The 24,808-nt window shown below is 58.7% G+C and overlaps 2 protein-coding genes and 1 non-coding gene across 4 annotated transcripts in view; all 3 read left to right on the forward strand.

Moving 5' to 3' along the window:
- The window catches only part of SPG7 (SPG7 matrix AAA peptidase subunit, paraplegin), a 30,828-nt gene extending 14,562 nt beyond the window's left edge, over positions 1–16,266 (forward strand). Inside the window, exons 7-17 of one of the 2 annotated variants that reach the window (XM_067719480.1) lie at positions 973–1,098; positions 1,349–1,511; positions 1,743–1,916; positions 7,934–8,058; positions 9,169–9,271; positions 9,837–9,947; positions 11,165–11,280; positions 12,417–12,573; positions 13,341–13,507; positions 14,013–14,090; positions 15,573–16,266. In XM_067719480.1, the coding sequence (XP_067575581.1) occupies positions 973–1,098; positions 1,349–1,511; positions 1,743–1,916; positions 7,934–8,058; positions 9,169–9,271; positions 9,837–9,947; positions 11,165–11,280; positions 12,417–12,573; positions 13,341–13,507; positions 14,013–14,090; positions 15,573–15,851 (1,599 nt within the window). In that variant the 3' untranslated portion in view covers positions 15,852–16,266. The remainder of the gene's footprint in view (positions 1–972; positions 1,099–1,348; positions 1,512–1,742; positions 1,917–7,933; positions 8,059–9,168; positions 9,272–9,836; positions 9,948–11,164; positions 11,281–12,416; positions 12,574–13,340; positions 13,508–14,012; positions 14,091–15,572) is intronic. The other variant, XM_067719481.1, reaches the window with a different exon arrangement.
- Positions 16,267–21,302: 5,036 nt separating this feature from the next.
- RPL13 (ribosomal protein L13) lies at positions 21,303–23,636 on the forward strand. The gene is made up of 6 exons (XM_067719482.1): positions 21,303–21,444; positions 21,621–21,741; positions 21,867–22,008; positions 22,209–22,382; positions 22,868–22,924; positions 23,453–23,636. The coding sequence occupies exons 2-6, from the start codon at positions 21,638–21,640 to the stop codon at positions 23,609–23,611; spliced, it is 636 nt and encodes a 211-aa protein (XP_067575583.1). The 5' UTR covers positions 21,303–21,444; positions 21,621–21,637; the 3' UTR covers positions 23,612–23,636.
- LOC137215831 (small nucleolar RNA MBII-202) lies at positions 22,070–22,153 on the forward strand. Its single transcript, XR_010939461.1, has one exon. It is a non-coding gene; the product is annotated as a small nucleolar RNA MBII-202 (small nucleolar RNA).
- Positions 23,637–24,808: the final 1,172 nt, after the last annotated feature.

A 24,808-nucleotide genomic window follows, 5' to 3' on the forward strand; every position in this document is an offset into this window, starting at 1 on the left:
TCCTTCCGCTTGGCTGACCTGGGGGGCGTCGCACTGGCTCCAGCTGAGGCCTCGCTCCCGGCACGTGGGTGGCCGAGCCCAGGGGTTTCCTCTGCACTGTGTCCTGCGTTCTGCACTCTCGGCTGGACCTGGCTCTCTGGGGGGTTTCCCCTGCTAGCCGAGACAGCTTTAAAGGTTGTCTGGAAAAGGACGACCTTTATGGACTTCAGAAGTATTCTTCTGTTGTCATGGCATTCACTGTAACGTGCACTTTCCCTCCCCCTCAAGTCGTACCTGGCCTGTCAGCCGCATCAGCAGAGGGCCGCGGAGGAGCCCCTCCTGGGAACCGGCCGGGGGGACAGAGCGCCCCAGTTTCCCCCTGGACTGGGGCCCTCGGTAGCTCAGGACGTGCACGCACACTGTCAGCAGCAGCATGGTGTCTCGTGGGGTGCGCCGGACCTGGCTCAGCCAGTTTGGTAGTTCTTGCACACTGTAGGCTGTTTATCGTTGTATTTAGATAGTGCTGGGGCGAATCCCACGCAGCTGCATCTTTTGAGCCTGTCCTGAAGGAGATCGTGGCCGAGGTTGAGCTCCTCGCCAAGAGCTTGTCTGTCCAGCCAGATTGCGCTCCAGAAATTGACCAAGCAACTTTTTTACCACCACTCCCCGGAACTGCGTGTTGTTACATAACTTTTATAATCAGAAAAAGAAGTCACACGGTAGTGGGGAAGGTCACACGGAGAAGTAAGATGGCTCATGCAGAGACGTTGAGTCACCTAGTTGACGCGGGGAGTGTTTTCCTTTAAGGCAGATTTCTGGGCGCCGGGCGGCTTTCTAGCTGTCAGCGCCCTCGTGTGTCTGGACCGTGCCCTTAGCTGCCGTCTGAGTGAGTGGGGACGGTGGGGCAGGACGTGCAGGTGAGCCGGCGCCCAGGGCTCCTCCGCCATGTCCTACTGGGCTGTACAGGGCTCCGCCCTTTGTCTTTCTGCCCAGAATCAGCTTAAAATGGCTCGCTTCACGATTGTGGATGGCAAGACGGGGAAAGGAGTCAGCTTCAAAGATGTGGCAGGAATGCATGAGGCCAAGCTGGAGGTTAAGGAGTTTGTGGATTATCTGAAGGTGAGTGGGTGGCGGCTGCGGCGCAGGGGGCGGGGCGGACTGCCTGGCCGGTGCCGCGCTGCCCCTGCTTGGCCGGCACCTAAGTGGTGGCTTCCGTGACCGCGGTGCCCTGCGCTGCCTGTCACCCGTCACCGCAGAGCACTCTGCTTTCCCAGAGCCACGTGGACATCGCCCGAGGCCCCCGACAGTCATGTCCCGAAGGTTCTCTGGAGCGCCAGGGGTCAGTGTGTGTCCTCTGCTGCTTTTCTAGAGCCCAGAGCGCTTCCTTCAGCTCGGAGCCAAGGTCCCGAAGGGCGCACTGCTGCTCGGCCCCCCCGGCTGTGGGAAGACGCTGCTGGCCAAGGCGGTGGCCACAGAGGCCCAGGTGCCCTTCCTCGCGATGGCTGGCCCGGAGTTCGTAGAGGTCATTGGAGGTGGGCCCCCTGACCACGTGTCCAGGGCGCGCTCCTTCTGCAGTGGCTGGTTGCCTTAGGGGGTCGTGGGCGTGGAGGGAACGGGGCGCTGACGTTCTGGGGAGCCGTGGTCTGGGGGGTCCAGGAGGGAGTGGGCCGGCACACGTGCAGCAGGGTCCGCCTGCTGGGGCTTCCCCGAGAGCAGGGTCCATGCCCCTGACCTGCCCGCTTCCCCATCCCCTGTGTCCTCAGGCCTCGGCGCGGCCCGTGTGCGGAGCCTCTTCAAGGAAGCCCGTGCCCGGGCCCCCTGCATCGTGTACATCGACGAGATCGACGCCGTGGGCAAGAGGCGCTCCACCACCGTGTCCGGCTTCTCCAACACGGAGGAGGAGCAGACGCTCAACCAGCTGCTGGTGGAGATGGACGGTGAGCGCTGCTCAGGCCGGGTCGCAGGGCTGCTCGTGCGCCCTGAGGGTTTGTCAGCACTGGGAACTCTTCCTCCGGCAGGTGATCACCAGAAACACAGCTTTCACTTTCCCAAAGTCAGGGCAGTAGTTCAGAAAGAAAAAGGAAGAAAGGTGGGGATGCCGTGTCGGGCTGGGTCACGACGGTGGTGGTCAGTCTCAGAGGAGCCCAGGGAGTCTTGCTGCTGTGAGAGTCTCTGTGCCCGGCGTGGGTGCGGCCGGTGCCTCAGATGCACGGCCAGGGGTGCTGTGTCTGCTGCCCTTGAGATGACCTGTGGACTGGCTTCCACACAATTTCTTTTTTTTTTAACGGAATTGGTTTTTTTTGAGCTACTCCTGTAAGATCCTCTTTGGAGTGTGTGTGTGTGTGTGTGTCTGTGTGTGTGCGCGTGCGCGTGTGTGTAGATATTGTGTTTGTTTTCATTGTGGTAAAATATACGAAACATAAATTTTACCGTTTTAACCATTTTTAAATGCAGTGTTTAGTGGCAGTAAGTACATTCCCATTGTTGTATGACCATCACCACCATCCGTCTCCAGACCTTTCTCATCTTCTCAAACACAAATTGTCCCCATTAAGTACCGACTCGGCATTCTCCCCTCCCCCAGCCGCTGGCCCCACCATCCTCCCATCGGTGTCTGATTTTAGTGGGAACGTACAGGGTTTGTCCTGTTGTGACTGGCTTATTTCACTCAGCATCATGTCCTCAAGGTTCACAGGGTCTTAGTTCCCTGACCAGGGATCGAACCCACACCCCCTGCATTGGAAGCACAGTGCTGCCTTAACCAGTGGACCGCCAGGAAGTCTCAGAATTCCCTTCCTTTTTAAGGTTGAGTAATGTTCCCAGGTGCGGATGGACCACGGTTGGCTTATCCGCTCGTCTCTCGATGGACTCTGTTGGCTGTTGTGAATGATGCTGCTGTGAACATGGGCACACAGATCTCTTTTCAAGTCCCAGCCGCGTAGGACCCAGTTTTAATTTTTCTTTCATCAGAATTCCAGTGCTGTTTTAGGTATTGTAGGTAAGGAAAACACTTTTTTCTCAAAGTAGTTTTGGTCTAAGAGAACCATTTGTTTGTTTTTTTTTTTTAATATTTATCTTTTATTTTGGCTGCGCCAGTCTTAGTTGCGGCATGTGGGCTCTTAGTTGTGGCGTGCGTGAGGGATCTAGTTCTCTGACCAGGGATCGAACCCAGGCCCCCTGCATTGGGAGCGCAGTCTTACCCACTGGACCACCAGGAAGTCCCTATTCGTGTATTTATGTTCCTCTTTAAAGTATTCTCAGCGTTTGGGATGGTGGATCTGGTGGCCAGCGTGTGGGCAGTGGAATCTGATTGTGTGTGGCTAAGGGTGAAACTTTTTTATTTAGCCTCTCATTTTCAAAGAGTTTCAGACTTACAAAAACAATGGAAAAGCAGTCAGAGTTCCTATGACTATTCCCTTACCCCACGCAGCCCAGAGGCCGACGTGGATGAGGCCTGACACAGGTGTCCAGCAGCTGCCTCTGGCCTGCAGATGTGCCCTTTCTGGCCCAGGGTCCAGCCCAGCCTCGCGTTGCTTACTTGTCCTGTCTCCTTGGTCTCCAGCCTGGGCCTGTCTTTATGTCCTTGTCCTCGTGACTGTGGCACTTCTTCCAGGCCAGGCCCTGGAAGGGACGCCCCCTGTGAGGCTGCTGTGTCCTCCGAGTGAGGTTGAGCCCCGCGTGTGTGGCAGGAGCCGCTCAACAGCCTTGGTGGCATCACTGTGCACGGCGGTGCCCCCGTGCCCCGACTCTGGTGCTGGGACGCGGGCCTGCAGCGCTGGGCAGGTCGGGCGCTGATGCAGGGGAGGCATTTCGTCATCTTTTCAGATGTGTGAGAAATCAAAGTGTGGTTTCTCACGGCAGAGGAAAGGGCTGCCTCGTTAGGTCCTGAGGATGGTTTGCGTCTGGAGCTGCCCCTGGCGACCTGCGTCTCCCTCTCGTCCGGGTGTCCGTCAGGATGGCTCAGGGACTCTGCCCCGTGGTCAGGGTCTGAGGAGCAAGCTTCCTGGGGAGGACATGCCTGGGAACTCGGTGTCTGTGCAGCTGAGATGAAGCTCTGGGGGTCGCTCCCTGGAGATGGGCCCTCCTGGGGCCCCTCACCCACCCCCGCTGCTCCCCGCTCTGAGCAGCCCCTCCCCGTGTGCTGGGCTGTGAGCAGCTGGACCCTGAGCGCCCCGTCTGGTCGTCTGCAAGTTAGACTCCGAGTCTCCAGAAACCCCGTCGCAGGGTTTGATGAGCGTGCTGTCAGAAGTGCTGCATCTCAGCCGTGGGGAACCTTGGTGATGCCGCGGGATACGGCAGAGCGTGTCTGGAAGCCACCGTCAAGCTCCACGGCCCTGGCGGCCGTGCCAGACTCATGTTGTCCTGCGGCTGCCCGCCCGAGTGCTGGCCCCGGGGGGCTTGTGGGCCATGGGGGGACGCGGCGGGGTGCGCACCCCTCCTCCCCTCCCGTCCTCCGAGCCGGGGTTTCCTGACGTGTCGAGTAAGGCTGATGCGCGACCTCACCCATAGTTGTGACCGTGTGTGCGTGACGGTGGGGCTCCCTCGTGGCCCGCTGTGGCCGAGCACCTGGGCCCCGGGAGCAGTACCCCCCTCTCTCTGCTCCTGCTGCTTTTTGCGCTTGAAGCCAGAGACCACCCTTCCGGGTGATGTGCACCCCCAGGAAGCGTTCCCAGCTGGCGCCTTCTCTGACGGGCCCCTCTGTGCCGCCAGGAGAGGAACAGCTTCCACCGGCTTTGCTGCAGCCGTGGGCCCCCCAGGACCCGCCCCCCAGGCCGTGGAGCACCCCTCAGAGGCCCTGGCAGGGCTGGACCGCCGCCCGCGGGCCTTTGTGCACAGACACAGCTGAGCATTGAGGAGCCTTTGTCACCCCTCAGGGAGGAGCAGTGTCTGCTCATCCAAGTGCAGCGCATGCACCAAGTGCAGAGCATGCAGTAGACCTGGTGCTGCAGTGGGAAGCCGGCAGGGGCGGGGCGCCTGCGCTCCCTCTCACAGCCCAGTGGGCGCAAGGAGGCCTTCGCTCCTCGCCCCCCACCATGGGCGTCTCCGTCCACACCCCCATGGCCTCGATTCTGCCTGGAGTCTGTAGAAAGGCCTGGGTACCTAACCCCCAAGGACCTCCTGTACAGCGCAGGGAGCTGTAGTCAGCATCTTGTAACAACTTCTGATGGGAAAGAATCTGAAAAAGAATATGTATACGTATATACGAAAGAATAGTTGAATCACTGCGCTGTGATTCAGTGCTACACCTGAAGCACTATAAATAAGCTATACTTCATTAAGAAAGCGAAAATTAATTAAGGAAAAAGAGGAAACCGCAGGTAGCGCTCACACGGCCTTTTCCGTGTTAGTCTGTGACCCGTGTTAAGTGAATTTCTGTGTGAGGTGTGAGGCTTGGTCACAGCTCACTTTGTGTGTGGACGTCCAGCCGCTCCAGCACCTCTTGTTGAAGTGCTGTCCTTCCTGCGCTGAGCCTTCAGCGTTGCGTGAGCCCAGCCGGGCGCCTCTGGAGAGCATGTTCTCGGCCCCCGGCTGCTGGTCCACAACTCTGTCCTCCTCACGCACACGTCCCTGTTACTTAGCTGAGCACTCATTCCTGAAGGTAGAGTCATTCCTCTCACTTCATTCAAAATAGTGGCAAGAGCAGACGTCGGGAGGATGTGAAGAGACTGGATCCCAGGTCTGTGCGTGAACCTGGACTCTGATTTGAGTGAAGCAGCTGTGATGACGCATCTGTGAAGCAGCAGGGGAAGCGAACCTGACCCCCTGCGGCGGGAGAGGGAGAACGTGCAGCCTCCCGGGAGACAGCTCGGCCGGCTCTGAACACGCTGGACACACACGGCACATTGACCCGGTGTCCGCAAAACACGCGTGCACCAGTGTTCACTCGCTTGTAACAGCTGAAACCTGGAAAGAGGCCGTGTGTTCTGCGGTGGGTGCGTGCCTACGCCCTGATGTGTTCTCATGGGGGTACCAGGCAGCAGTGAAGAGACGCTCGCTGTTGTTATGCCCGACTGCCTGGCTGGGTCTCGGGGTTTATGCTGAGTGAAAAGGCCAGCCTCAAAAGGTTACAGGTCTGCTTCAATTTATATGAGACCGTGTAAATGACAGTTCTGGGAAGGAGAACACGCGAGTGGCGAGGAGGGGACGAGGCTGTGCAGGGAGATCTTTGTGGCGGTGGGATCTGCCTCCGTCCGGGGTGGAGGCCGGGCACCGCGCAGAGAGATGCGTGCCCGTCAGACGGGGTTGCGGCAGCTTCAGCTCCACGTGGGAGCAAACCTGACACGCAGCCACGGGGACATCTGTACAGTTTCTGCCACTTGCGGTGTGCCCAGAGCTATGCCAGTCCCTGCTTGCTGACGCAGAGGCCATGGCCGTCCTGCGGGAGTCCCCGCCTGGAGCTCCGGGCTCACGCTCACCCTGGCCCGGCTGCTGCTGTCTTCTGCACCCGTTATTCCTACTGTTTTTCAACGTTATTTCACTGTTGTATAATCTCAGGATTCTGTGTTCACAGCCCCGGCCTATGGCAGGCAGGCGTTTGGGGAATCTGAGTGGGGAGCCCCGGCAGGTGTCCCAGGTAGCGCTCTGGGACTCGAGGTGGAGGGGCTCCTCCATCCCCAGGTGTCCCGGAAAGTGGACCCGGCCAGCTCTGCCCAGGGCCCCTCCCTCCAGCAGGCGTCTCATTTCCATTTCAGAGTTTCGCTTTTCCTAAAATTGAGCATAGGCAATCGGGGCAGAGGGGCTGGTGCATCACGTATGCTGGGTGGTGCTTGCTTTTGTCCGAGTTTATTTCAAAAGTCTGAGTTATTTTAAGATGCTGCCTTTGTGTTGGGAAGCAGACGCTTTTCTGCACTGTCCACTCTCGAGATGTGAGTGGGCCCAGGCTCCATGAGGTGTCTGGGCTCACCACATCCCAAAATGCAGAGCCCAGGCTGGGAGCCTGGTCTCTGGGAGACATTTCTTTGAAGTTCTGGAGTGATTTCCTTGGGGCTGGGTGTGGTTTGGGCTGTCCTGGTGGTGTCAACCCCTGGACGAGGTGGGTGCCCTCCCTGGGTCGGGGCTACCTGGGCCCCTGGCCGCTGTCCTGGGATCGTGCAGTAGAGTGAAGGACTCTGATTTCACTTCCGTTGAAAGACTTTGTACAGGTGATTTGAAATTGTATTTGTCAATGTCAGTTTATTACAAATTAAGGTAGCAAAAGATGGATCCTGGCATCTTTATTTTTTAAACTTTGTGTCATGGAACTTTTCCGAAGCTGGGGAGAGCCTGCTTTGAGTGCCGTGCCCCAGCCCAGCCTCGGTGCCTGTCGTAACTACGGCCAGTTCTGTCTGCCAACACCCCTGCCTCTTCCCCCGTGGGTTAAAGCAGACCCAGAGTTCTGCACCTTCACTAGGAGAAATAACTCCCTATCATTGTGACACTTGTTCTTACTAGCATCTAACATCCAGTCGGGGTCAGATCCCCCCGGCTGCTTCGTGGGGCGTTTTTGCAATTGCTTTATTCAAATTAGCATCCAGCCCAGGTTCACACATAGGTGTGGGCCGTTAGTGATGGTTTCTGGACTTGCTTTTAAATTCTCATGAGAGACCTGGGGCCCTCAGTCCCAGTGTTGGAGGGGACATGTCCCCGATGTCCCTGGCAGTGGTGTGGGGAGGTGCCCCTTGCACCCCGGGAACACTCTTCCTGCAGGGCTGCTGTCTGGATGTGGAGGATGGCCTTGGAGGGCAGAACCGAGTTCTGACCTGCGATTCTGCCTCTGGGCCGCGGCCTGGGAAGGAAGTGGTGGGTTCTTGCTCTTGTGGTTTGGGTGGAAGCGCTCAGGAGGGACGGGCCCGGGTGGGTCCACAGCTCTGCGTTCAGGTGCCCCGCCTCTCCCGCCCCATGTCCCTCAAGGGGGCCTGTGGGGAAGCTTCCGGGCTGGGGGCCCCACCCTAACAGCTGCTGTCTGTTCCTTCAGGAATGGGCACCACCGACCATGTCATCGTCCTTGCGGCCACCAACCGAGCTGACATTTTGGACAATGCTCTGCTGAGGCCAGGCCGACTGGACCGACACGTGTTCATCGACCTTCCCACGCTGCAGGTCAGTGCGGCCTGGCTGGCCTTTCCGGGCCTCGGCTCCCTGCTCTTCTGGGTTTTTTTGTTTTAAATTTTATTTATTTATTCATATTTTTTGGCCGTGTTGGTTCCTCGTTGCTGCGCGCAGGCTTTCTCTAGTTGCGGCGAGCAGGGGCTACTCTTCGTGCAGTGCGCAGGTTTCTCATTGCAGTGGCTTCTCTTGTTGAGGAGCACGGGCTCTAGGTGCATGGGCTTCAGTATTTGTGATGCGCGGGCTTCAGTAGTTGTGGCACATGGCCTCAGTAGTTGCGGCTCGCGGGCTCTAGAGCGCAGGCTCAGTAGTCGTGGCGCACGGGCTTAGCTGCTCCGCGGCGTGTGGGATCTTTCTAGATCAGGGCTGGAACCCGTGTCCCCTGCACTGGTAGGCAGATTCCTAACCGCTGCGCCACTGGGGAAGCCCCTCTTCTCCTGGTTTTGATCCTTGTTGTTTTCCTCTTTATCCTGAAACGTCTGGGCCGAGTCCTGCGGCACAGTCTTCGCAGAGCCTCAGAGCCGTGTGCTGCATGGCTTTGGAGCACGAGCTGCACGGCTGCCCTGACGGGGTGGAGGGTGTGAGCCCCAGGGACCTCTCGGCCCCTCTGGCCACACTTCCTCAGGCCTCTGCTCGGACGTCCACCTCCAGGGGGTTGGGCCTTTGTAGTGGCCGCCCAGGGAGCAGGAGCCTAGCGTGGCTGAGGACCCAGCAGGGGCAGGGGAGGGTTTGGAGGGTGAGCGTGGCAGGTGGCTGGTGGGTTAACGTTCCTGCAAAGACCGACGTGGGGGTCAGGGCCGGGCCTGGGAACACCCAGCTTTGTCCTGTCGTAGGTTGTGGCCTGCCACTGCTTCCGAAGGCCTGGATTCCCGTCTTCCTGACGTGTCACACAGGATACAAAATAACCTTTGCTACCTGTGATGTGTGACGTGCTTTATCTTCTCTTGTCTCCTTTTTTCCTTCCGGTTTTGAAACGCTGCCTGCAGCCCTGAGTTGGTTTCTCGGAGCAAAAGCTGACCTCTCGGCCGGTGGCTCCCGAGTGTCAGCTGGCGGGAGCCTGCACCCGTGTCCTTTGACCCGTGTCCCCTGTCCCGTGTCCCGCAGGAAAGGAGGGAGATCTTTGAGCAGCACCTGAGGAGCCTGAAGCTGACACGGGCCAGCAGCTTTTACTCCCAGCGGCTGGCGGAGCTGACGCCGGGCTTCAGCGGTAGGGGCACGGGTCTCTGTCTGGGGCTGGAGAGGGCGGAGGGGGCCAGCACAGCCGGGGTGGGAGTGAGGTGTACACGCAGCAGGCAGAGGTAAGAGGACTCTCCTCCCCGAGGTTCTGTCGCCTGTGCACGCCCCCCCACCCCCGGCAGTCCTGGTGGTCCTGCCTTTGTTCCGCTCCTCCCCACTGGGGGCTGACCTGCAAGGCCACGTCTCCTCCCGGGCCCCCCACTGCCCTCCCCCACGGTCTCCGTGTTGTCACAAATCAGGTTTCTTTTCTGTATGGCTCTCGTTTTACAGGGTAATATAAGTAGAAACCCCTTTTATCGTGGTATAAATTTCTTCCCTTTGGACTTCGTTTAACGTCCTGAACTAGAACCTCATGGGTGTCAGAGAGCCTTTCTCATCCCTCGACGTCTGTGTGGAACACTAGGTGGAAGGAACCAGCAGGGGTCCAGAGAGGCGGCTGACCTCAGCCCTGTGGCCGCTCGAGGGGAATGGGGCAGCCCCCTCCTCCCGCCCCCCATCTCTCTGCGTCTGCTTGAGTGCCACCCCCGTGCCCACAGGCGCTGACATCGCCAACATCTGTAACGAGGCCGCACTGCACGCTGCGCGGGAGGGGCACACGGCCGTGCACACGTCCAACCTGGACTACGCGGTGGAACGCGTCTTTGCCGGTACATGGACCCGCCCACGGGTGGGGGGCAGACCTAGACGCCGCGCGACAGAATTATTGCCCAAGAGGGAAGACAGGTCAAGAGTTCCTGTTTTTACGTCAGGCCTTAACAGTGTGACTTACTCTCGTTAGTTTAAGATACTGTGCAAACAGAAATATCATAGGGTGTCACAAGCTCAAATGTGAGTGTCCTCAGCCCATCGGCCAACGTGCGGGGCCTGAGCGCCGGACAGGCCCCTGCCCACATCGCCAGGGGTTGGCAGCTGCGCCCCGGGCGAGGAGGAGGCCTGCTCTGCAGGAGGCTCCGTGCTCTGTGTTGGGTGGGGCCGGCGCCTGCAGCTGTGCTCACCTGCTGCCGTACGAGGGGTCCTTGGCCTTCTGTGAGGAGAGCAGGACGAGCTCCCACAGCCCGGGGGCAACACCAGAGGCCATCAGTGCGCCTCGTCCTCCCGCAGGGTTTAGAGCAAGTCATTGAGGGTGGCACCAAGGAGCAGGCCCCTCCCACAGGTGGGCCCGCCACCCGCAGTTTGAGTTCAGACCTAGGACAGGTGCCTCTGCAGCCTGGGCACAAGCCAGCGTCACAGTTTCTCGCTGTAAATTACGTTTTGTGTAAGCCATTTCTTTTACGTGGAAAGTGACGCGCTTACAGCGAGAGTATCTGAACGGGAAAGACTAGAGAAAACCCGTCCAGAGTCCTGCCTGGGTGTGTGGTGCCTCGAGCAGGGTACTCCCGAGCTGCAGCGGCTGCTCCTGGGCCCGGCTCTGGGTGGGGCGATCCGACTGCCACAGCCAGTGCGTCTCAGGACGTGTCCCCTCACAGCGGGTGCTGGGGGTAGTCCCGGTCGCGTGATTTACCAAGTACCCTGAGCCTAGAGCTTGTTCAGGGTGCAGAGGTGGAGACATGCGGCTGTGTGGGCGGTTGGGGACAGCGGGCAGGACCTCAGCAGTGACTTGAGGGGGATGCCTGTAAGGTTGCGAGGTAAGGGGGACCGGAGAACGGGGGCTGCGGCTGCCCTGCCAGGTCTGGGGGCCGGCAGGAGACCCGAGCTCGTGCCGTCGGCCCCGCGGCCCTGTGAGGGCCTTGCCTGAGGGGCTGCTGTTGGCAGCATATACACAAGTGGGGCGAGCGAGGCCTCGCTTTGGTGCCACGAGCACGCGCCTGGCCGCGTATCCGGGGTGGCCGCGCGCCTGAGCTCACCTTCCTGGGTGTTCTTTCAGGGGCCGCCAAGAAGAGCCAGGTGCTTTCCAAGGAAGAGCAGAAGGTGGTTGCGCTGCACGAGTCAGGCCACGCCCTGGTGGGCTGGCTGCTGGAGCACACGGAGGCCGTGGGGAAGGTGGGTGCGGCGCCTGGGCCTGGCCGAGCCCGCTGTGGAAGGCCCACACGCTTGTGCGTGGAGGGGGTGCAGGGTCGGCGGCCCAGGCACGGGGCGGGGTGGCCGCGGTCGCCCGTGGAGCTGAGGATTGCCAGGGTTGCCGTCAGCTCCGGGACGTGCTGATTTCGTGACTCCTGAGTTTAGAAAGGAGTGAGGTGAGCACACATCGTGTATTTGGCAGGCGTACCGTCGTAACGCCCCCTCAGCTGTGTGCTTTCGTGACCAGGGGTCCCTGAGTGGCCCCTGCGGACGGGGCCCGTGTTTGGGACGTGGGTGCCCCATGTGGAGGGTTGTAACTGTGCCCTCCACAGGGGCCTGAGCCGGGGGCTTGGTCCCCCCAGCTGAGGAGGAGCTGCCTTGCTCCTTGTTCCGTGACCCCCGAAGACGGGGCTGTGCGGCAGCTGCAGCCCGCGTGTGGTGTTTCCCCGGGGGTGACGGCTGCAGCGGCACGTTGCCAGTCGGGCTTCGTCGGCCGGTGTCCTGCTGCTCAGGCCGGTCCCCGCTGTATCCTGGGCAGAGTGCTGTGGCGAAGGCGTGTGTGTGCAGGAGCTGCCCGCCGAGAAGACCCAGGGATCAAGATAAATGTTTTCATGCAGTATCTCAAAAAATTAACATGGGAAAGTCCATGGTGAAGTAAATACCCTAATTTAAAATTGCCTGTTCTTAGGGTTTTCCATTCGACGACAGAGAGTCAGGCAGACTAGTCGTGCCGAGAAAGCCCCTTGCCCATGCTCGGCACTCCGCCAGGCGAGGTGGGGACGTGTCCTCCTCGGAGCCTCAGGGTGGCCTCCTGCTGCCAGAACCCTGCCCCATGGGCTCACCAGGCGCGGGCTGTGGGTGGGAGCATGGGCAGCGCAGGGCCCTTGGCGGGCTGTCCCGTCCTCGTCACCTTTCCTTCCCTCGCGGACGCGTGGTTGGGTGCAGCTGCTTCACGCCCCAACAGTGTGGGAGCCCTTCTCCGTGATGCTGTTATAAACATGGGGACAGTCACATTTGCTCCCTGCTTTGAACCCTCTGATTGAAGAGTGTCTTACTGCACCCCCCAATCTCTGAGGCCTACATCCTGCCCACTAACTGGGGTCACCTCTGTTCTGCAGGTGTCCATCACGCCGCGGACCAACGCAGCCCTGGGCTTCACTCAGATTCTCCCAAGAGACCAGCACCTCTTCACCAGGGAGCAGCTGTTTGAGCGGATGTGCATGGCCCTCGGCGGCCGTGCGTCCGAGTCCATCTCCTTCAACAGGGTCACTTCCGGTGAGGGGCTGGCGCCCACACGACTTCCACACCCTGCAGCCATTCTGCGTGAGGGGTGGTGAATCCGATGGAGGGGTCTGAGTAGCAGGTGCAAATGCAGTTTTGAATTCCATTAAGTGTTTCTAAAAGATGAGCTGTGGTCAAAGGATGTTTGGAACTAAACAAGACTTTCTAGATGATTTAGTTGTTACAAAAGCTTTTCCCGGGCTTCCCTGGTGACGCAGTGGTTGAGAGTCCGCCTGCCGATGCAGGGGACGCGGGTTTGTGCCCCGGTCCGGGAAGATCCCACATGCCGCGGAGCGGCTGGCCCCGTGAGCCATGGCTGCGGAGCCTGCGCATCCAGAGCCTGTGCTCTGCAACGGGAGAGGCCACAACAGTGAGAGGCCCACACAACGGAAAAAAAAGAAAAAGCTTTTCCCCACGTGCAGACTGTAAGCGGAGCTAGGTGGTCTCGCTGGGCCGTCAGGAGGTGGAGGAGGTTCTGGGAGACTCGGGGCCCCACGGACCTGGATGTTGCCAGGTCACTGCCGGCGCCATGAATCCAGAGATGCACCCCGAGGAGTTGTTTTTGTTGTTTTTGCTTTTTTTGCGGAAGCCCCTGAGGAGTTGTTTTTTAAATAAAAGAGCATTTTTTTAACTTTTAAGGACCAGTGACAGGATACAGTTGTCCCCGGGTACCCTGCTCTGCTCTCAGGGGTCGGCAGGGCCCCGGGTGCCTCGACCTACACCTCCAGGAAAGAACCCCCTTTTCTGACCCCTCACTCCAGCGGCACAGGACGACCTGAGGAAGGTCACGCGCATCGCCTACTCCATGGTGAAGCAGTTCGGGATGGCGCCCAGCATCGGGCCTATCTCCTTCCCTGAGGCCCAGGACGGCATCCCAGGCATCGGACGGCGTCCCTTCAGCCAGGGCCTCCAGCAGATGATGGACCATGTGAGTCCTCCCTGGTCCTGAGCTGCATGCGGGTGGGAGACAGGCCTCGTGTGTGCTGGCTGTGTGCCCAGAGAAGTTGTGCAAGGGCCTGCTGGCGCCCAGTGGGACCGTAGACAACACAGGACTGTGAGGGACGTCAAATAAGTATATGTCTCCAGTGATGGAGCCAGCACCTGTGAGCCCTGCAGCTGCCCACGGGAGATGACCGCAGTGTCGCTGGCACGTAGGCAGCCGTGGGCGTGGAGGACAGACGTGGGTTCAGGGCTCCAGGGGCTGGCGGGCTGTCTGCTGGGCAGGCCCCTTGAACAGGGCATTCCCGGGGCTGGGGTGGGGGCAGGAGGCCCTTGACAGCCTTGCTCTCCTGTTCGTTGTAAGACACGAAAGGCCGTGTTCCTGAACCTGTGTTTCTTCTGTGTACCTTAGCGCCAGGGCCGGGCCGCAGGGGACCCCGCGCGTCGTGGCCAGCCGCCCTGGCCCATCACAGACCCTTCTCTTCCCTTTGCAGGAAGCGAGGCTGCTGGTGGCCACGGCCTACAGGCACACTGAGAAGGTGCTTCGGGACAACCTGGACAAGCTGCAGGCGGTGAGCCCCCACCACTCCCCGGGGCCCTGTGCCTGCCTGTCCCGCCAGGAGCTGGGCCTGCCGTCACTGCCCTGCTGACGCAGCCGCTCACCCCCCCCGTGCACAGCACTCCAGAAAACGACAGAACCAGCGAGGCCCACCCACCTCAACTGAACGTAGCACCTTTTGTACCTCGTTTAGCTTTGTATCATTGAACCTCTCAGGCCAGTTCCTTCAGAGGAGACGGAGGGACGTCGCCAACCCTCCTGGGCCGTTACCCAGTTTCAGCCAGTAGTGGGGTCTGGTCGACGCTGTGTAGTCCTTTTCCAGCTCTTACCCTTCTCCTGGAACTTTTAAACTAAATTGTAAAGCTTAGCATAGTTTTAGGTGCCCATGGAAGCGCCAGATACAGCACAGAGCCCTCTGCCCCCAGCTGATCCCCTTGTGTTAACATCTCCCATCAGTGGGGCGCGTTCCCCACAACACAGTGACCAGCCGACGCGGACACGGCGGCGTTAACCGCAGTCCACGCTTCAGCCGCCTCGCCCAGCGCTTACCCCGCCTTCCGGTTGGTCGTCATGTCCGTCAGGCCCTCCTGGCTGGCACGGCTCCCTCCTGTTGCTGATGGCAGTGCAGGAGGGCTGGGCTGGTGTGTGTGGAACGTCCCCCAGTTGGGCTCTGTCTGGTGTCCTCATCGCCAGCCTGAGCTGTTGGGTTTGGAGGTGACCACAGAGGTGAAGCTTCCGTGGACCCGGAGGGGGTGCAGCTCTCTGTGGACGGGCCGTCCTGTGAAGGACACTGTTCCTTCAGCGTGATGTTGTGGGCGTCGTGTTGTGGGGCCCCGAGAGCAGCAGCGCCTGCCCGCCAGGAGCCGTGCGGAACCCACCAGGACCGGCCCGCTGCCGTGTGGGGCTCCCGTGTGCGCTGGGACCTGCTTGCGCCGTCCGGGCGTGCCTGGGCTGAGCACCATAGAGCTGGCCCCCGAGCGCCACCTTCACAGCCGGCCCTCCCTGCCCGCGATTCTGCATCTGCGGGTCGTGGGTCTCATAGTCCTGCAGTCACGTTCACTGAAGAAATCCGCGTAGGAGCGGACCCGCACACTTCAAGCCCGTGTTGCCCAGGGCCAGCTGTCGGAGCGGCCGGCGTGGGGGCGATGGGAACCCCTCAGCAGCGGGTGTGGCGGCTCTTCGTGGGCCCCTCCCCTGGTCCCATCGAGGCGGTCCTGCCCGCCAGCTCCACTGCCCTCATGCTGACGCTCACGCGTGTTTGTGAAAGAAGTTGAAGTTGCCCCAAATAAACAGGTTGGGAAGGGAAGCAGAAAGCTTAATGAGGCTGGCAGCTGGCCTTTTCTCCAAGGCGGAGTCAGGGAGCGGTTCTGCGCTCTCAGCCGCCCGCCCGGCTGGCGGGTCCGGGGGCTGGGCCCTCCCTCCACCGTGCCCTGCTCTCAAAGGGCTCTTGTCCGGGCGCTCGTCAGCTGCTCACACTGGCCTCTTGTTCTTGCAGCTGTCGAACGCCCTGCTGGAAAAGGAAGTGATCAACTACGAGGACATCGAGGCCCTCATCGGCCCGCCCCCCCATGGGCCCAAGAAGAGGATTGCGCCGCAGAGGTGGAGCGACGCCCAGAGGGAGAAGCGGGAGGCGGGGGAGGCGGAGGCGGAGGCGGCCGGCAGCAGCTCCTGCAGGGGGAGGAGCAGTCCTGGCCCCGATAGCTGGACCACCTTGCTGGCCGCCCGAGACGGTCCCTCCTCTCAGCCCTCGCAGGTCTCAGCACAAGGCCCCTGAGATCTATTTGTTGACTTCCCTGCCCGGGATAAGTAAATGTCTCTGCAGAGACGCACGGTTTCATTCGTGTTTGTGGGTCGTTCTCGCCTGTGGGAGGGTCACCGGTGCGCACGGAGCGCCCCATCTTGTGGGGGCCCTGAACAGCCTCGTGGTGCGGGGCCTGGGCCGGGCTCCTCCCGGCTCCTGAGACTTGGTCAGGATGCTCAGGGCTCCGCCGTGACAGGGCCTCCAAGCCCCTCATTGCTTGTCCTCCACGGGGCCCTGTCCTGGGCTCGCTCATCAGTGGGTCACAGGGACAGGCACTGGGCCTGGAGGAGTGAAGCACCATCACCTGCTGCTGTGTGGAAGGGTGCACACAAGGGGCCCTGAGGGGACACCTGGGAACTGTGACCACTAATAAATGCTGTGGATGGAGGCCTCTGTTTCCTGCGTGGTCAGCTCTGCCCCGAGGGCCGTCCTGGGTCACGGATACTATATTCACACGGTGTGATGTCAGCTGCGAGGTGACCAGTTGGGACCCCTCCCTCTTGTAGGACTCTGGGAGGGAGGGTGTGGGACAGATGGACGGGTTGCAGTCGGCCCCCGAGTCCCCGGCGGTGTGACCCACTTGGGGGCTCCCACCTGCTCCTCGTTGCTTCCACCTCCCCTGTGCATCGGTGCCCCGAGGAAGCTCATGGGGGCGAGCGGCCCAAGAGATGCTTCACCATCTGCCCCAGTTCCCCAGGTTCCTTCCCAAAGATCGGCCGAGGGTTCAGAGGGTGAGGCTGGCGTCTTCGCCATGGGGCGGCCTCTGTAATCTCACACGGATGTGGCTGTGCTCAGCCCCTCGTGGTTTACCATTAAAATGGCCCACGTCTGGTGACGCTTAGCCAGGAATAGGATGGAAGTGGCGTGAAGCGGGCTGCCTTGCTATAGTGGAGGAAGGTGCAGCCTGGCTTCCCAGGGCTGGCCAGCGAGTGGGCTCACGGCCGCCCAGCAGGGAGGGCTGCGGGGACGGTGCTCTGATGGACAGAAGGGAGTTGTCCTAGGTGACGTGACCTCCCAGTCCTCAGGCATGGCACCCGCAGGGCGCACTGGGCACAGGGCCTGTGCACCTCTGCTGCCTCTCACGCCTCCCTTACAGGGCTCCCGGAGGTGAAGGGGATTCTCCCAATAGCAGCTCGTGGTCCCCTGGAGCAGCCAGACCGCGCTGGGCAACCTGCCCCTGCCCAGCAGAGCGGGTACATCGTGGCCTGACGGTAAATGTACATTTAATACAATCAGAGCCCCAGAAGACCAGTGAAGACTATTAGATGAAGTAACTTAGAGTTCTTACATCATCATACAAGTTGTTTTCCACTCTCGTCTATGCTCATATAAACATGGGTTTTTATTTTTTTGTTGAGGTACTTCATATTTGTTTCAGGTGTACAACACAGTGATTCCTATTTGTTTGTGCCGTGATCACCACGGTTAGTCAGTTAACACTGGTCACCACACATAGTTACGGAAGCTTTTTTTTTGTGATGAGAACTTTAAAGATCCACTCTCTTGGGACTTCCCTGGTGGTGCAGTGGTTGAGGGTCCACCTGCCAAAGCAGGGGACACGGATTCGGTCCCTGGTCCGGGAAGATCCCACATGCCACGGAGCAGCCGGGCCCATGTGCCACAACTGCTGGGCCAGCGCTCCGGAGCCCACGAGCCACAACTGCTGAGCCCAAGTGCCGCAATTACTGAGGCCTGTGCGCCTGCAGCCCGTGCTCTGCAGCAGGAGAGGCCACTGCAATGAAAGGGCCTCGTACCGTGGCGAGGAGGGGCCACTGCTCACCTCAGTTGGAGAGGGCCCGTGCGCAGCAGCGAGGACCCAACACAGCCAAAGATAAATAGATAATTAATTTAAAAAGATCCACTCTTAGCAACTTTCAGATAAGATACTTGTGATTATAATAACGTACTTCCAGGTGCTCACTTACATTAGGTGTCCCTCATATTACAGGACTCTCTCAGCCTCTATCAGGTTTACGTGCTGGCTGCGACTTTGGTAAGTTGAGAGGCCGGGTGGTTGAGTTCTGTGATGAAACACCGTAAAATTACCCTGTCCTTGCTGAGTTGTTCGGCTCCTGCTTTTCCTAATTCAACCAGCAGCCCATATTTATGACAGCGTGCTAATTTTTGCAAAGTGCTCTAGGAACATGACTTTTGTGTGTGTCAAAACACAATAAAAACACGTTGCCGCTGTGAGATTAATTTTTTTTTATCAACTAATTTTTTTTGGCTGTGCCCAGCGGCTTGTGGGATCTTAGTTCCCCCACCAGGGATTGAACCTGGGCCTTCGGCAGTGAAAGCGCACAGTCCTAACCGCTGGACCGCCAGGGAATTCCCTAAGATTAATTTTAAAAATCAAGACTGTGTGTCAGGGACTTTCCTGGTGGTCCAATGGCTAAGACTCGGTGCTCCCAATGCAGGGGGCCTAGGTTCAATCCCCAGTCAGGGAACTAGATCCCACATGCTGCAACTAAGAATTCACATGCCACAACTAAAGATGCCATGTGCCACAGCTAAGACCTGGTGCTGTCAAATAAATAAATAAATAAAGACTGTGTGTCAGAGGGCTCCAGGAGCTAGCGCTGACTATCTTTGGAGGGGGCCAGTCAGGTGTAGGTGTGGGGCAAGCAATTGGGGCACAATTAAAAGGAAATTCTGGGAGGCTGTGCATACCCCACCCCTCCAGGGCGCTCCTCCAGGAACCCTGACCCCAGTGAGTGCTAAGTCCAGCGGCATTAGCCAGTCCTTTCAGTGGCCTTTGCAGGCCCAAGCCCGGGACAAAAGCCCCTCTGCAGAGTTGTGCCGTGGAGTTCTGTGGCAAGGAGGCAGGGGCTGTCCCTCTAGCTGAAGACTTTTTTATTTTTAATTTATTTTTGGCTCCGTTGGCTCTTTGTCGTTGGGTCCTCGTTGCTGCACGTGGGCTTTCTCTAGTTGTGGTGAGCAGGGGCTACTCTTCATTGCGGTGCACAGGCTTATTGCAGTGGCTTCTCTTGTTGCGGAGCATGGGCTCTAGGCATGTGGGCTCAGTAGTTGTGGCTCGTGGGCTGTAGAGCACAGGCTCAGTAGTTGTGGTGCACAGGGGATCTTCCCAGACCAGGGATCGAACCCGTGTCCCCTGCATTGGCAGGCGGATTCTTAACCACTGCACCACCATAGAAGTCCCTAGCTGAAGACTTTTAAAACCCTGAGCCAACAAGTCTGTGTGTCAAGAAGGATGCCTACATAACAGTTCACTTCTTTCATCTTCCCAGCTGGGAAACAGCTCTCAGCAGAACATCACATGGGAACTTCGGGCCTTGCTAATTCTGCATATTCCTCAAGGATGTAAGTATGGACCATTCAGGTGTCGAAAAACTGTGTGGCCGGGTTGCCGGGTTGTATGCAGCAGACCGAGGTCCTCGAACTGCAGCTTCAGCTCCTTACCACTAACTCCAGACTTCAAACCCTCCCCCGGTACCCCGGGCAGCACCCTATGAGCAGACTGAGCTGCATGAGTCTGTGGGTCTGAAAGGGGGGATGGGGACAGGAATGTGTTTGAGATTAGAAAATAGCAAGGTATCCTGGTCCATAGCGGGATTACTGAAAGGCGTCTGAGATAGACATGGGAGGTGTGGGCTAACGTCTGTGTCCGAAGAAATACGTCCCAGGCCAAGGCAACCGTGTATTCAACAGACATCTCCTCCAGGGCCTCTCTGCTGCAGTTAGGCTGCCAGGTGGGGTGAGCGTGGGTTCAGTTCCAATGGACAAAGTGACTTGCAAGGCAGATGATGACCCCTCGCTCTCCCCCGCTCCCTTCTCGCCTGCACTGCCTTCCCTTCCCTGTCACCTGGAAGCAGAGCTGTGTGACCTTGACTTACCATGCACCGGGCACTGCGCTGTGTTCTGTGTCCTAACAGCAGCTCCTCCCATTTCACACCAATAACTTGCCCAAAGTCTCAAAACTAGTACAAAGATTTTATACTAGCTAATTCCACAGCCACTTAACTGTGGGTCACTGACCTTCCAGTTTAGCCGTCTGTGTCTGTGAAAGGATGCACAGATTTTTTTTTTTTAATTTTAATTTTTGGCTGCATTGGGTCTTCATTGCTGTGCGTGGGTTTTCCTCTAGTTGTGGCGAGCAGGGGCCATCTTCATTGCAGTGCGGGGGCTTCTCATTGCGGTGGCTTCTCTTGTTGCGGAGCACGGGCTATAGGTGCATGGGCTTTAGTAGTTGTGGTGCACGGGCTTAGGTGCTCCGTGGCATGTGGGATCCTCCCGGGCCAGGGCTCGAACCCGTGTCCCCTGCATTGGGAGGCAGATTCTTAGCCACTGAGCCACCAGGGAAGTCCCAATGCTAATTTCTTAGCTTTGCCAACCTTACCATTGCTACGTAGGATGTTAATATTAAAAGGACCTGGGTAGATAATATAATGGAACTCTCTACTACTTTTGCAACTTTGCTGTGTATCTAAAAGTATTCCAAAATAAAAGTTTATGACCCTAACTTCACAGATAAACACCACTTCCGAGTTTACCGAAAAGTGCTTTCTTGCATTTGCTAACAACTGTCGGCCAAGCAGGACTGATACAGCCCTTGCGTCAGAGCTGAGCGGGTACCTATTAGGTGGCAGGGCTCCAACCTTCCACACAGCCTTGGCACTTATGTGTTAAAAATCCTCCTCTGCCCTTTCACATGTTCTGGTCTCCCCAACCATAACCCTGTAATTCCTCAATGAGTCCCTGATTTTTCTAATACCCGGGGGTGTCTCAGTAGGGCAGAAAGCTATCAGCATTAGTATCAGCTACCTGTTTACTCAGTGTAGGACACAGGCCTCCAAATTTCTTATTTTGTCATGAAATTCATAAAACGTTGATTAGGTTTCAGGGGAGGAAGCCTGGTGACTGGGGTGAGGCTGGGAACGTAAAGGGGTTGCTGGGTGTCAAGGCTTAAGATGGCAGGATGTGTTGGCGTCGTCCCAGGCTGTCCCGGGAACTGGAGGCGCCACAGCCCAGGTGGCCTGGCTACTTGGTGTTTTCACGACGCTCAGCTGCGTGGGTGGCAGTGTGCACAGCGGAGCGCGGGACAGCCGCGACCCGCCACGCGGTTCTTAGTTCCACACTCACTGCCGGGTACTCGCCACCAACGGCCCGACCGCAGACCTCCGTGCGACACGCGCAGGGCGCTCTGGAAGGCCCGCTCCTAAGTGTATGCTCCGCCCACAGGGAGGGCAAGCAGGCTCCACGTGGTGGCCGGGGCCGCAGACCAGGACGCGGAGGGCGAGGCCTACCGTGATGCACAAGCAGGCCGGCCAGCCGGCCCAGGCTTCGCGAGACCCAGACCGTCCGCGGGCCGGGGGCGCGGGCGTTGCCGGGGGCGGGGGCGCGGGACTCCCGTAACACGAGAAACGCGGCGCCACGTCTGTCCGTGCAGCTAGGGCCGCCGGGGTGGGGGTGGGGCCTGTACGTCACTCGGAGGCCCTGGCTCTGATTGGTCAGAACGCTCCGTCGCTTCTGATTGGCCGGGCCCAGTACCATCCCAGGGTGCTCTGCGGTCCCCTTTCTTTTCCGCGTCCGTGAACCCGCGGAGGAGGTAAGTATACCCGAGCGTGGCGCTATCATTGCTATCGGACACCATCCGGCCCCATCTATCGTCCCTGGGATCCGCCCGCCGCCGTCGGCGTCGGGCCGTGGCCCGGGCTCTGTGCGCGCGCCGGCGGGCCACCGTGCCCGGGCCCTAATTCGCTCCGCGTCCTCCCTGCTCCCCAGGCCAGTCGGCCTCAGCCATGGCGCCCAGCCGGAATGGCATGATCCTGAAGCCCCACTTCCACAAGGACTGGCAGCGGCGCGTGGCGACATGGTTCAACCAGCCGGCGCGCAAGATACGCAGGTGAGCCGCCCCGAGGCGAGCGCGCCCCCTTCTCTCCCCGCGCGCGGAGGGCGGCCGGGACTCGCGCTCCCGGCCCGCTGCGGGAGGGGCGGCCGGTGACCGCCGCTCGGCTTCTGTCTGCGCAGACGCAAGGCCCGGCAGGCCAAGGCGCGCCGCATTGCCCCGCGCCCCGCGTCCGGCCCGCTCCGGCCGGTGGTGAGATGCCCCACGGTCAGGTACCACACCAAGGTGCGCGCCGGCAGGGGCTTCAGCCTGGAGGAGCTGAGGGTGAGTGTCGCCAGCCCGCGTCCTGAGTCCCACGGGTTGTCCCTCGTGGCCCACAGCCAAGTGATGACATTCTCCGGAATCGCTGCACCGCTGTGATGAAAGTGTGCTTGAACCCTTTTCCATCTGACGGCTGGGCTTTCCCGGCAGGGGGTGGGGACCGGGGAGACCTCGGGTCTTCATCTGTGTCTGTCTCGGGGCAGGTGGCCGGCATCCACAAAAAGGTGGCCCGGACCATTGGGATCTCGGTGGACCCGAGGCGGCGGAACAAGTGCACGGAGTCCCTGCAGGCTAACGTGCAGCGGCTCAAGGAGTACCGCTCCAAGCTCATCCTCTTCCCCAGGAAGCCCTCGGCCCCCAAGAAGGGAGACAGCTCTGTGAGTACCGGGGTCCCTCTGTGCCCAGCCGGGTGAGGGCGTGGAGGTGTCACTGTGGGTTTAGCTGCCTTGAGAAGAGCACGTATTTGTCTGTAGCTTTTTATCATCCAAAGCTGCGTCTTCATGCAGGGTAGTAGAGAATTGGTAGATAACTAGAAGAAAGCCTCTGAGAGTCCACAAGCTAATTACTAGGACTGCCGAGATTCACCGTGGGCAAGAGCTGTGGGACTCGGAGCCAGCTGTTGTAGAATTGGGAAAGTGTTTTTCCTGTTACTGACCTTTGTGTCAAATTAACAGTCCATCGGTATGGGTTTCTGAGAGTTGTTCTACCTGTGTCTCTGCTGCACACGTGGTTGGCGCTTTTTCATCTGCCTGTGCCTGCCATCGGCTGGACGGACAGGGATCCGTTGGCAGACACCCAGCCAGGGGTTACAGGCTTGGGCAGATGAGCTGAACCCACCTAACTCCCTTCTCACTGCACACAGGCTGAAGAGCTCAAATTGGCCACCCAGCTGACCGGACCAGTCATGCCCATACGGAACGTAAGTGGGCATGTTTGGAGGGAGCAACTGAATGACAGGGCGGGGGTTGGGTCGGAGGGAGTCAGCCTGGCATCTGGGGCCCATGTTGAGATTTACAAGTTTGTGGAAAGGACCTTCCTTCCACCCTGGAGAGAGCCTCCTGCATCTTAACAGATGGACTCCTTGAGGGAAGCTTTGTGGACCCTTACTTGTCACCACTTCCTTTGTTGGGCTCTTTTTCTCTCCTATTTGGAAAGGCCAGGCTGTAGGCAACCCTGGGTGTTTGGTGATCCTGTAACCTGAGTGGCAACTGACCAGGCCCTTGAGGCTCCTGCGAGTGGGGCGTGGGCCTGAGCCTCCCCTTCCCCAGGTCCTGTCCAAGCACAGTGCCCCGCCCACCCTTCACATGACTTGGGGTTGTTTTAAATCCACAGGGGATTGTTACAATCTTTTGGTGGCCTTCCCTGTAGCCTTTCTTGGGTGGGCAGATGCCCCTCCAAGGCCTCTCAGTTTGCTGACAGCTGCTCCTGGGCCTGTGCTCCCTTCCAGGTCTACAAGAAGGAGAAAGCCAGAGTCATCACAGAGGAAGAGAAGAACTTCAAGGCGTTCGCCAGTCTCCGCATGGCCCGTGCCAACGCCCGGCTTTTTGGCATCCGGGCAAAAAGGGCCAAGGAAGCTGCAGAACAGGATGTTGAAAAGAAAAAATAAAGTGCTGTTGGTAACTTGTGATAAACCTGCAGTGTCCATGTGACCTTCGTTGTGTAAGGAACTGGGGCCTGGAGAGCCTCCTCCTTGAGGGGAACCTGGAGCACGTCCTTGTCCCTCGTCGCAGCAGGCCTGCTGTGAGGGGAGCAGGTTCGGGGCCTGGGAGGCAGGTGCTCAGTGAGTTTCCTTGTCGGAACCCTCCACCCCTGCAGGTGCTGTGCGTTCGGTACCAACTACCTCAGGCAATTTGGAGGACTATTAAACCACTGTTCTCATCTCTAAAGCTAACAGTTTATGAGGTACTGATTTGACGTCCATGCTCACTTTGTGTATTGGAAGTCATGAGCCATAGAAAGGTCAGCTGGTGTGGAGGCCTGGGGGTTGGAGCCTGATGGGCCATCTGTGAGAGAGGGCACATGGGGGGCTGCCTCTGGACAGCCTGGAGACACTGGTTCATTTGCTTTGTGCTCAGAGACCTGGCAAGGAGTTAAGCTACCCGAGGGCAGGGTAGCCCCCCGTCTGCCGGAGCCCCGGCTGAGGTGCTCACAGGCTGGGGGGGCAGAGAGGCCTCTGGCTGGGTGTGCGGGGCCAGGGTCTACTGTGCCAGTGTCCATCTGGGCAGAGCTGTTTGTGGGTTGTAGGTGCATCTCCTGGACAGATAACAAAGTACGTGTGCTGGTGTCACCCGCAGTGCCTGCAGTGGCCACCAGGGAGTGCTGGGGCATTTGTAGGAGACTAGCGTCGGTCTGGGTAGTTGCAAATAATTTTTGTTTAATATTCAAGTTACATGGTATTTTTTATTTTGGAGGGAAGGTATACATCACTGCATTTTAACCCATGGGAGTGTCATCCCTCCAGAGTGAATTTTAATTTGATTTTGTATCCTGTAGTTGCTTTGTTAAAATGTAGATAATTGTGATATTTTTCTAAAAAATTGAAATTCTAACTCCCAGTTGATTCAAATTGTCGTAGTTTACAGGGAAACTGTAGTCATTTTAGGTTATTTCGGGTTTTTTCCCACTTTACTCAACTTAGTTCAAGCCAAAGAGTAGACTAAGGGGCAGCTGCGCAAAGGGCGAACAGTCCTCTTTCCTTGATGTCTCGCGTAGGTGGTTGCACTTGCCTTTTTTCTCCTTGTATGTTTTCTGGGCGTTACAAGAGGAAAACACAGTCTTTGCGTCACAAAAGGTCCAGAGGAAA

This window comes from Pseudorca crassidens, chromosome 20, assembly GCF_039906515.1.
Source record: "Pseudorca crassidens isolate mPseCra1 chromosome 20, mPseCra1.hap1, whole genome shotgun sequence".
Taxonomy (NCBI): Eukaryota; Metazoa; Chordata; class Mammalia; order Artiodactyla; family Delphinidae; genus Pseudorca; species Pseudorca crassidens.

What these genes read in the sequence shown, in the direction of transcription:
- RPL13 (XM_067719482.1), top strand. Translation starts at nt 21,638, where the DNA reads ATGGCGCCCAGCCGGAATGGCATGATCCTGAAGCCCCACTTCCACAAG. An exon ending in TCAGCCTGGAGGAGCTGAGG is followed by an intron (nt 22,009 to 22,208) that starts GTGAGTGTCGCC and finishes GTCTCGGGGCAG; the next exon opens with GTGGCCGGCATCCACAAAAA. An exon ending in CCAAGAAGGGAGACAGCTCT is followed by an intron (nt 22,383 to 22,867) that starts GTGAGTACCGGG and finishes CACTGCACACAG; the next exon opens with GCTGAAGAGCTCAAATTGGC.